Source organism: Taudactylus pleione, unplaced genomic scaffold (assembly GCF_031769625.1).
Source record: "Taudactylus pleione unplaced genomic scaffold, aTauple2 ptg001827l, whole genome shotgun sequence".
Taxonomy (NCBI): Eukaryota; Metazoa; Chordata; class Amphibia; order Anura; family Myobatrachidae; genus Taudactylus; species Taudactylus pleione.
Window position 1 is genome coordinate 1,492,501 of NW_028286224.1, and position 12,664 is coordinate 1,505,164.

The 12,664-nt window shown below is 40.4% G+C and overlaps 1 protein-coding gene across 1 annotated transcript in view; it reads right to left on the reverse strand.

The window, feature by feature from the left end:
- Positions 1-12,664, reverse strand: part of DOCK2 (dedicator of cytokinesis 2) — a 966,148-nt gene that overhangs the window by 321,257 nt on the left and 632,227 nt on the right. Inside the window, exons 28-29 of the mRNA XM_088465050.1 lie at positions 2,761-2,859; positions 230-324 (exon numbers count right to left, since the gene is read on the reverse strand). Coding sequence (XP_088321176.1) covers positions 230-324; positions 2,761-2,859 — 194 coding nt within the window. The remainder of the gene's footprint in view (positions 1-229; positions 325-2,760; positions 2,860-12,664) is intronic.

Consider the following 12,664-nt stretch of genomic DNA (forward strand, 5'->3'; position numbering starts at 1 on the left):
CACCCACTATCAGGGTAATTTTGTAAATGGCCAGGTGTCCTAAACAGTAAAGATATCTGAATAGCAATGGATCTGAAAACTATAAAATATATCTTAACATGGTAAGTAAATAACCTTTTAATGATCTTCTCTCCTTATTGATGTTCTGTCAAGAGCTCTGCAGTGATCAGGATATACAGTAAGCATAAATACAGGCAGATTCTAATACTTATAACAATGATTCACTTACCTGTTCTGAACCATACTCATAGTCATCCAGTCTGATGGATAAACATTCTTTCCAATTAGATCTTTAAACATGATAAATGTCTCCATCAGAAAGTCCTAAAAGAGATTTATTTATAAATAAAAATACAAAGGGTTACCTAAAGTACAGTTATGCCACACAAGCATACTCATTTTAACCGTGCCCACTAAGATAGGGGGTGGGATCGCATTTTGGATGCGATAGATCTCGCCAGTGATCGAATGCATATCAGCGTTTATTAACGCAGTATGCATGTAGATTTACCATTAAAACTGCAAAGGACAACTCTTCAGATAAGAGCTGTCCTTTGCTGTTTAAGAACTCCGGGTTACCTCCCCCAAATGCTCCCTGCCTGTCAATCACACTGCAAGTAAAAAATCACTACGAGCGACTATGGTAATGTACCTTGATGCATGCGTAGTGTAACTTAGATGTATGCGAAGTTTACAAATAATCGCTGAACTGTGTAAATATTGGAATAGCATACATCTCTGAATCAGGCCCATAGATCAAGTGTGCCGATATGAGACTGTATGACATACTGGCACTTCTACATTTGCACTGTCCTTCCCTGCACATATGCTCTAGTATATACCATATCAATAGCAGCCAGCAGCACTGCAAGGAACCCGGGCTATGATGAGCCACATCACATAGGAGTGGCCTCCCTGTTGTACCCCTCCCTGGCCACCGCCTTAGTTTTGGGCTACACCACCTGGGCTCCGGCAATGGTGGGCTGCAATGCTGAGACACAGTAGACAGCGGGCAATAAGGCTTCGTACGTAGGACATGAAGAGAGGGCTGCACATCTTACTACTTCCATCCTCCATACCCTCTTCCTGTTGCCCCGCAGTGATCCACTTCTGCTGACACCCCTGTGTATGCCCATGCAGGGCATGTGCCAGCCGGCATATAAGTGGCAGCACGCCATCCGTCTTTCCTGCCCAGGTACACATTTCTGTTGCCATCTCCGACAACTTCTCGCAGCTGGACCCCCTCCTGTGCTGTTCCGTGCACCACCCAGGTAACCCTCCCACACTTCCCAGAGACCATGCAGCCTAGCACAGAGCATGTGGGACCCAGAGGAGGGGGAAACATGGCATGGATAATAGTTTCAGACAGGCTGCGATGAAGCCCCCAGATGGCAGGAGCCATCACGTATGATACACCACGGAGCTGTGTGCCAGCTCTGACTAGCAGCTCTCTGTGGGAAGTTACCTGGCACCTTCTTATAGCAACACTGGGGACAATGTATACCTGTTTGTCTTATGGGAAGACTTTGCCTGCAATAACAGGTGTTAGTAGCTCAGCATTTGTCAGTCCATATATTAGTAACATACTTCATAGTCTGTGCCACAGTTAGTACCCATAGCTCAGATATCAGCCTGTTTCTGTCATGGGGTGCCCACCACATTGGCCTTATGAAATTAGAGGAATTATCTTTAAATGAAGACACAGTAGAATTGTGTGTAGTGCCCTCACCTTGCCTATATAATTGATTTTACGTATCTGGATAATGGGGATCTGACTTAGAATGTGTGATAACTAGACAATATATCCTGCATGCTCGTACAGTACAATTTCTTCCCATGTAATGGTAATGTTAAACATCAGGCTATTGTTATACCTGCAGTACCATGGCTAACCCGATGATTAACTATTTAGTCATTAAAAATATATGAGGTTGCGGTGAGACAATTTACACTGAAACACAGATGCCGGGAATAATAAATAAAATATTTAAACACTTCTAAATTAATTGGCACTATCTGTAGTTGGAAACACATGACTTGGCACAATATGTTCTCTTACACTGTGCGTTGCATGAATGAAGCTGGTTCTTGTTAAATGTTACAATAACGCCTGCTCAGAGGTGCATTAACATCTGCCTGGACTGTGCGCAATAACCCCCTACCCTACCTTTCGCTGGTGGCGTCATCTTCCTTGTTATATTTTCAGAGGTTGGCGCATGTGCAGAAGATAGAAAGGGTATATTGCCACAGTCTTTACTATCACCTGCGCCATCTTGCTGAATATATCACATGTAAGATGGCGCCGCCGGCAAAAGGTGGGTGCGGGCCTGCTGCAGGCATACTACACCCATTTATAATAGTGGTGTCCCTCCCCACAGTGACACCTAGTGCGGGGAGGGTTGTAGTGCAAAAAGGGGTGTGACCTCACAGGCAGGAGGCGTGGCCTCATGGGCAGGGGAGACATAGCCCTGCAGGCAGAATACCCCGTTTTAGTCACTCTGCGGTTCCCAGAAGTGCGGACTGCCCCCAGGGACCACTCTGTGTGCATGCTGGCTCCCCTCACTGTGTCAGGAGCCGAGTGCTGCACGTAATGCTACAGTGCAGCACCCAACTCCTGTCACTGAGGTGGAATCGGCACTTTGTTGTCACCTGTCGGCGGGTGACACAAAGGTGCGTTCTGCACCCCCCTTGTGACACTACTGATTTATAGATATGCCAGTGTGCTTACTATATCTGTTTAAAAAGTCATATAGTACTTACCACCAAGTCTGAAGTGGACTGAAATATTTCAATGTAGTGACTGTAGTGCTGGTCATCCATCTGGTCTAGTATTGCTGTCATGCATGCCACAAAATGACTCTGAAAAGATTGCAATAAATAAAGAATTTTATTATAATGTGTCATTATTTATTAGAATACATTATAGATTAGTAATAAAGCTTAGATGAGGATAGTTTACAGTATGTATGGTGTTTTCAGTAAAGCCACAACAAAGCCTCGTGTGATATGTCTAGGTCACGGACGGGCTATCTAACTTTGCTGGTATGCTGAAGAAGATCAACAAACTACCACAGCATATTCAAAGCATACAGTAATGCTCGCTGTGTGTTCAAGATAGTGATGAAACAAGGCCCCATTTTATTACCATGCACATATTATATTTCACGGTGGTCCAACACATTAATCAGTGACACAACACTTCATACCACATTATACCAGGTTAGCATCATGTATACCCCACTATTGACCCAAAATAAAAATTCATTGATTTTCTGACAGAAGGTAAAAAAAGAATTCTTGACATCAAATTAGATGATTTATAGCCTTATTATTCACATATTCAGATAAACTGCTTTCATTCATTACTGTCTAAACATGTTATTCATATTTAGAGGAAATGCAAACCTTTTATCAATATCAGTATTATTTTTAATTATTTATCCTATGCACTACAATGATAAGTAAATAATATACCATATCCCTTTGAAGGTTATCACACCTAGGAAGTGGGAGTATATTTTATACCATAAGCAGATAAAATTATTTCATGTACCTATTTGGTAACTAATGGGTTCAGCAAGAGAAAGCGATGAATACGTTTTATTCTATATTACTTAGATTATTCTAATACTAAGGGTGGTATTCAATTAGTTTCGCATACGCTATAAAGGTTCGCCTGCCTGACTTTTCACCTACATTGCATATTTTAGCTGCAGAAACTTATCGTGCACATACCCGCTATTCACCCTATTCAATTCCATAAGACGCGAAAACGGCGACACGCGAAGTCAGAGCAGGCGGAAAGTGGTGTTAGAATTGGGGAAATCAGCCTGAACCCCCTAAAAAGATGCAGAAACATTGGGGAACAATGCAGTAGTGCCCAATTAGCCCTATTAAACCTACAAGTGCACAACTCACTACTAATTATATATAAACAATACATTTTGCAATAAAATTTAGCATAAATAAATAGAGGTTTTTAGCATAATCATGGCCAAGGTTATGGGCCTACCCACTGCATCCAGGTAACCTCTTTAGGGTAGGTCCCTAACATACTACGGTTAAAATCCAGAGCACCCTAGTATGTTAGGGACATACCCTAAAGAGGTTACCTGGATGCGGTGGGTAGGCCCATAACCTTGGACATGATTATGCTAAAAACCTTTATTTTGTTTATTGCTAAATTTTATTGCAAAATTTATTATTTATATAAAATTAGTAGTGAGTTGTGCACCTGTAACTTTTTTTTGTGTCTGCAACATTAGTCTCAACAGGCAGCACCTCCCATTATATAATATATATACATATATATATATATATATTAGCGTTCCCGCTAGGCTGTTTTAGCGGGGCGCGGCGCCCTGCCCTCCTTCTGGAGGGCAAAAAGCACCCTGCCCTCCAGGAGGAGGGCAAAAAGCGCCCTGCCCTAACAGCCTGCGGGAGCCGTTCTCACCCGCGGGACGCAGTGTCCCGCGGGTGGACAAACATGCGGTGACCCGGTCACCGCCGGAGAATAGACGCTGGGCGCATGCGCCCGGCATCTATTCTCCCTTTCTGCAGCGCTTGAGGGCTGCCCGGCATGTCCGTAAGCGCCGGGCACGCCCCCAAGTATGATGAAAAGGGGACGTGTCTTATAGACACACCCCCTTTTCATAACCACGCCCCCTTTTCGGACGCGCGCGCACAAGATTGCCCTCTCTAGCTCCGGAGCCCTGCCTGCCGCCGGAGCTAGAGGGAACACTATATATATATATATATATATATTCAGGGTGTGCAGTCTAGGGCCCCTTTTCCATAAGCCCTAATTAAACTGTTTGGGGTACTTAAGTTATTCTAATTGCCTCTAATTAGCATCTTTGCACAAGTGGTGAAGAATAGCATTAAGGAGGTTTTTTTGGAGAAGTAGTCCTGTCAAATTTGGGGTACTTGAAAATGGGTGCAAGCATATCTTAAAGTCGCTAAAGTGAAGTTTTAGAAAATTTAAAAAACCCACCTGAAACAAGCACCTGTAATCAAAAAAAACCTCACCTATACTTGCAGACCCCCAAAAAGTCTATTTCGATACTTTTTATGTTTGTACCCCCTATGTCTGTAGATAGTACAATATCGCCTACCGTCTCAAGCCGGCCCCACTGACATCACTAGTGATGTCAGTGGGAGTGATTTTGGCTCTGATAGAGCCAAAATCACTCCAGGGCTTGCGGCAGCGAGACCCTACCGCAGGGTCTTGTACTTTTTTGCTCCCAAATTCAAACTACTTTTTAGGGGTGTTCCTCACTTTTTTTTTAAGTTTTTTTACGCAGTTAGCCTTTGGGAGCCTGTTCCAAGGGTTCTGAGTGGTTTAACCACCTTTGCACCCCAAAATAAAAAATGCATTTCTTTTCTCCTGCTATTCAGAGGCGAATCTTTTTCGCCTATTACATTGCATTGACTTTCCGCATATGCGAAAAGCAGATGGAATTGAATACGGAGATAATCGGCGATACTTTTTTGCAGATCTTGGCTTTTCGCTTCTAATTGAATACGGCCCTAATTATCCTACTACTAATTTTATCCAATGAATGTTGCAATACACGTCACACTTTCCTTTTTGTGTATTCATAGGAAAGAAGCAACATTTTTATCTCCTTTTCTACTATGTAAAATGCCTAAATACTTTTATACGCCATTCTGTACTTAATCCTGAACATAGATTGGGATTATTCTACAATCACTAGATTAGAGTAGACAGTTTAAAATATTAATACGTACAGACACAAATTGTTCCCATAGCTTTAATTTTGGCAGCTAGTAAAGATGAACTAAGCACTACAGGGAATTGTGATTAATGAAAGAAGTAATTCGGAAGAATCTCAAGAACATATCAGCATTTCTATACTCTAAAGAATTTTATTGTCAAAGCAATAACATGAATCATTCAAACAAAGACAAAAATGTTAGTGAATTTTGAAGGGTAGAAAAGAATTATAAGATTATATTAAGGATTAGAAATAAATTGAACATGTAATCTAGAAGTCTGTATACACTGGAACAAAACTGTTTTCTTAAAAACATGTCCATACAGTCTAGTAGATAACAACAAAATAAGCACAGGTAAGTATCGAGTCATCGGAAATAAGTAACAGAATTTTGTACAGTATAAAAGATGTTTACTTTTGTTAGCATTTTATTAATTTTGTTACAAAACAAAAGATTTTTAAACCATTGAATACTGTTTTTTTCTACTAATTGGCCAACCAGTTATTTCCGAACAGTGTCAGAACGGTATATCGTATAGTGTATACTCAGTTTAACATCTGGGATAGAGACTATTACAATTAAAAATAAGTTTATGGTACACTGATACGGACATAAATATAAAAAATATAGATGAAACGTAGGTTCTTAATGTCAAATATATGAAATTATATGAAATATTGCTAAACAACTAACAAACCAGGTAACTAAACAGAGACTTGGACATAATATGACATGCCCCCTTTAGGCTAATAATTGTAATCTATGCCCCCTTTAATCAAACAATATTAAACATTTCCCCCATTTAGTCTAATTATAGTAATCTGTGTCCCCTTTACTAATAAAATGAATCGGTGCCCACTTCAATCTAACATTATTAATCAATGCCCCCATGAAGTCTAATAATAATAATCTGTGTCCCCTTTACTAATAATATTAACCAAATAATAATAATAATATTATTAATAATAATAATAATAACAACCAGTGCCCCCACTGGTCTAATAGTAGTAGTCTTCCCCCTTTAGTCTAATAATAGTGTTATGTGTCCCCTTTAGTCTAATAATAGTAATCTGTGCCCACTTTAGTCAAAGTATAGTAATCTGTGCCCCCTTTAGTCTGAATAATAATTTGTGCTCCACTAGTAGAATACAAATCTGTACACTTTTTAGTCTAATAGCAGTAATATGTGCCCCTTTAATCTAATAGTAATCTGTCTCCCCTTTAGTAGAATAATAAACTGTGCTCCATTAGTAGAATAATAAAAATATGTGCACCCTTTCGTATTATAATAATCTTATATATAAAATGTATTGGTCTGTTTGTTTGTTTGTTTGTCTGTCCGGTTATGCATTTGGACACCCCTGCACCAATTGGGATGAAACCAAAGCTAGGTGGTCCAATTGGATCCTTGCCAGGAATTTGGGGGGTTAGGATCTGAACGGACTTCCTGTTGGTGTACACTGGGCAGAACTTTGACACGGTGAGCCTGTTCTGAGCCTTCCACTGGATGGATTTAGATGAAAACTGTACAGGGTGGTAACATTGGCTCCCAGAAGACATACTAGTGGGTTGATGTCGTTGGTGTACGCTGGGCAGAACTTTGACCTAGGGAGCCTGTTCTTGGCCTTCCACTGGATGGATTTGGATTAAAACTTCACACAGGAGTGGCAATTGGTCTGGGATGCCTAATGGAGTGGTTGTGGTCCCGGTCAGACATCACGGCGGAGTGTGTTGGGCAGAACTTTCCTCATAGGTGTGTTGGAAGATCTGCTAAGCTGCAAATGATTTTTAAAATGTTGACAGTTACATCCAACTCATTGATAACTTAATAACTTGAAGATTTACACCCAGGCAATGTCAGGTACTTCAGCTAATAATAATAATAATAATAATAATAATAATAATAATAATATATGTGCCCCATTTAATAGAAAAGTAATTTTGTGTGTCCCCCTTTATTTTTCAAATAAGGGTTTCACCTTTTTCAAATTCAAAGTCTTCAATGAATTACTAATACTGATATCGGAATGTGACCAGTCCACAAAATGCTAAATTAGGCTCAGCACAGAAGTAATAAAAACATCAGTGGTGAAGGGGTTAATAGGCCTTGTGAACAAGCTTTACAAAACAAAAATAGAAACATAGAATTTGACGGAAGATAAGAACCACTTGGCCTATTTAGTCTGCCCCTTTTCATTATCACTTCGGCAACTCTCACCCTATTTGTTTCTTATGTTTCTCTGAAGGATATATTTATGCTTATCCCAAGCGTGTTTAAATTGTTCCACCGTTTTAGCTTCAACCACCTCTAATGGGAGGCTATTCCACTTATCCACTACCCTTTCTGTGAAGTAATTTTTCCTCAAATTTCCTCTGAGCCTTCCTCCCTCCAGTTTCAGTGCATGTCCTCGAATTCTTGTACATCTCTTTCCTTTGAAGAGATATAAAGTGATTGAGGCATCTAAGAATTCGATATATTTTTGTCCTTTTTACTATTAAACACATGTAAGATCAGTAATGCCATGCTGGTGTGGCTTTTTATTGAGTATACTCAAACAGACAGAACATATTAAACAATTAAGTTGTATGATATTACTGATATCTGAAAATGGATGTTAAGTTTACAGTTCTTTTATAGTAAATCTTTATATTACATTTATCAATTCAAAAAGGTCCAAACCATGTGGCATCCCAAGACTTTATTGAGTACATATTACAAAGATTTCAAAAGTGTTTCATGGAATAGTCACCTCATTTTACATTTGGCTGAAAATTTTTATTTCATCAGAGGAATTTACATTTAAGGATCCTGGATGGAATTTCCCCTATGGGGTCAATCCAATTGTTGGGTCCTGTGAGTCCTGTGAAACTTGCATCACAAATTTCAGTTGCAATCCAATTCCAAACTCACATTGATTTTTCAAGGGAAATCAGTGTTTGTTTGAGCACACCCCCATGAGCAGGTGAAAAGGTAGCCAATATCTTTATTTTTAGGTAAAAATGTTGGGCCAATAAAGATGTTTTCAGATGAATTTCTCTAACAAAAGCTCAATTAAGGATTAAATTATAAGGGACAGGTATGTGGAGGTGTAAATGATGTGGGACAGGTATGTAGAGGTGTAAATGATGTGGGACAGGTATGTGGAGGTGTAAATGATGTGGGACAGGTATGTGGAGGTGTAAATTATATGGGACAGGTATGTGGAGGTGTAAATGATGTGGGACAGGCATGTGGAGATGTAAATGATGTGAGACAGGTATGTGGAGGTGAAATAATGTGTGACAGGGATGTGGAGGTGTAAATTATATGGGACAGGTATGTGGAGGTGTAATGATGTGTGACAGGTATGTGGAGTTGTAAATTATGAGGGACAGGTATGTGGAGGTGTAATGATGTGGGACAGGTATGTGCAGGTGTAAATGATGTGGGATGGTTATGTGGAGGTGTAAATGATGTGTGACAGGTATGTGGAGGTGTAAATGATGTGGGACAGGTATGTGGAGGTGTAATGATGTGGGACAGGGATGTGGAGGTGTAAATTATATGGGACAGGTATGTGGAGGTGTAAATTATGTGGGACAGGTTTGTGGAGGTGTAAATTATGTGGGACAGGTATGTGGAGGTGAAAATGATGTGGAACAGGTATGTGGAGGTGTAATATTGTGTGACAGGGTTGTGGAAGTGTAAATCATGTGGGACAGGTAGGTGGAGGTGTAAATGATGTGGGACAGGTATGTGGAGGTGTACATGATGTGGGACAGGTATGTAGAGGTGTAAATGATGTAGGACAGGTATGTGGAGGTGTAAATGATGTGGGACAGGCATGTGGGGGTGTAAATGATGTGGGACAGGTATGTGGAGGTGTAAATGATGTGGGACAGGTATGTGGAGGTGTAAATGATGTGGGACAGGTATGTAGAAGTGTAAATGATGTGGGACAGGTATGTGGAGGTGTAAATGATGTGGAGATGTAATTGTGTGGGACAGGTATGTGCAGGTGTATATGATGTGGGATAGTTATCTGGAGGTGTAAATGATGTGTGACAGGTATGTGGAGGTATAAATGATGTGGGAGAGGTATGTGGAGGTGTAAATCATGTGGGACAGGTATGTGGAGGTGTAAATGATTTGGGACAGGTATGTAGAAGTGTAAATGAGGTGGGACAGGTATGTGGAGGTGTAAATGATGTTGGACAGGTATGTGAAGGTGTAATAATGTGTGACAGGGATATGGAGGTGTAAATTATATGGGACAGGTATGTGGAGGTGTAAATGATGTGGGATAGTTATGTGGAGGTGTAAATGATGTGTGACAAGTATGTGGAGGTGTAAATGATGAGGGATAGGTATGTGGAGGTGTAATGATGTGGGACAGGTATGTGCAGGTGTAAATGATATGGGATAGTTATGTGGAGGTGTAAATGATGTGTGACAGGTATGTGGAGGTGTAAATGATGTGGGACAGGTATGTGGAGGTGTAATAATGTGTGACAGGGATGTGGAGGTGTAAATGATGTGGGACAGGTATGTGGAGTTGTAAATGATGTGGAAAATGTATGTAGAGGTGTAAATGATGTGGGACAGGTATGTGGAGGTGAAAATGATGTGGGACAGGTATGTGGAGGTGTAATATTGTGTGACAGGGTTGTGGAAGTGTAAATTATGTGGGACAGATATGTGGAGGTGTAAATGATGTGGGACAGGTATGTGGAGGTGTACATGATGTGGGACAGGTATGTAGAGGTGTAAATTATGTAGGACAGGTATGTGGAGGTGTAAATGATGTGGGACAGGCATGTGGGGGTGTAAATGATGTGGGACAGGTATGTGGAGGTGTAAATGATGTGGGACAGGTTTGTGGAGGTATAATAATGTGTGACAGGGTTGTGGAAGTGTAAATTATGTGGGACAGGTATGTGGAGGTGTAAATGATGTGGGACAGGTATCTGAAGGTGTACATGATGTGGGACAGGTATGTAGAGGTGTAAATTATGTAGGACAGGTATGTAGAAGTGTAAATGATGTGGGACAGGTATGTGGAGGTGTAAATGATGTGGGACAGGGATGTGGAGGTGTAATTATGTGGGACAGGTATGTGCAGGTGTAAATGATGTGGGACAGTTATCTGGAGGTGTAAATGATGTGTGACAGGTATGTGGAGGTGTAAATGATGTGGGAGAGGTATGTGGAGGTGTAAATCATGTGGGACAGGTATGTGGAGGTGTAAATGATTTGGGACAGGTATGTAGAAGTGTAAATGATGTGGGACAGGTATGTGGAGGTGTAAATGATGTTGGACAGGTATGTGAAGGTGTAATAATGTGTGACAGGGATGTGGAGGTGTAAATTATATGGACAGGTATGTGGAGGTGTAATGATGTGGGACAGGTATGTGGAGGTGTAAATGATGTGGGATAGTTATGTGGAGGTGTAAATTATGTGTGACAAGTATGTGGAGGTGTAAATGATGAGGGACAGGTATGTGGAGGTGTAAATGATGTGGGACAGATACATGGAGGTGTAAATGATGTGGGACAGGTATATCAAGGCGTAAATGATGTGTGACAGGGATGTGGAGGTATAAATTATGTGGGACAGGTATTTGGAGGTGTAAATGATGTGTGACAGGGATGTGGAGGTGTAAATTATGTGGGATAGGTATGTGGAGGTGTAAATGATGTGGGACAGGTATGTGGAGGTGTAAATGATGAGGGACATGTATGTGGATGTATAAATGATGTGGGACAGGTACATGGAGGTGTAAATGATGTGGGACAGGTATGTTGAGGCGTAAATTATGTGTGACAGGGATGTGGAGGTGTAAATTATGTGGGACAGGTATATGGAGGTGTAAGTTATGTGGGACAGGTATGTGGAGGTGTAAATTATGTGGGACAGTTATGTGGAGGTGCTGTATTGATGGGAGAGGGATTTTTGCAGATGAGAAGTACAAGTGTTTATTCCAACTTTTTACAGACTTGTATAAAACACTGCAAAATCACTGTACAAGCATTTTCCTGTCTAACAAAATGCTACAAAGGCTTTAATTTGATGAAAAACAATTGCTTCCTATCTTTTTCAACCATTATTAATAAGTGTGAAAAATAGATATTTAAGTAATCCATTGCTTTCCTTATGACCACTAACAGCCTTCTATATGGTTCTGCTATCTCAGTTGCCAATTTTTGGGGGTCCAGGATGGTTTCCCCACCTTTTCATGCTCTTCTTCCAGTTCACTTTTTGTACAACATTTGCGCAACATCGCTGCGAGTAGTGCAAATTGGTATTTATAATAAGATCTCACATTTTTCGGGAGCGTGCATTAGTGCAAAGTGTGCGAGTTTCATGAAACAAACTGGCATTTGCAAACTCGCACCTAATTGGATTGAATTGGACTGAATTTTGTTTGGCCCTGACCTCACCTATCAGTTTTGGTCTGATTGTTAATACCCCATCTTTTTATTCCACCCAGGATTCAACCAACAATTTTGTTCCAGTTGGATATCCCAATAATTTGTGTTCTAGTTGTATATCCTGTTCATTTCTATTTTCCACTGACTACTCAACTACTACACTACACTACAGAACAGAATTACATAGAAACATAGAATTTGACGGCAGGTAAGAGCCACTTGGCCCATCTAGTCTGCCCTTTTTTAAGCTTTTGGTAACCTCAACCCTAAATGAGCCTTAGTTCTTTGTAAAGATATTCTTATGCCTGTCTCAAGCATGTTTAAATTGCTCTACTTAATTTAAAAACTCACACAGATTTATTTATAGACTATAAAATCTGCAAATTTTCAAAAATAGCTTGGATTTCGATTCTGCAGAATGTAGTAGCAAAAGCATTACACAAATTTTGTATTGTCAAAAGTGTGCACCTCTACAAAATGGCCTGTACAACAAAATTTGATTTGAACTACA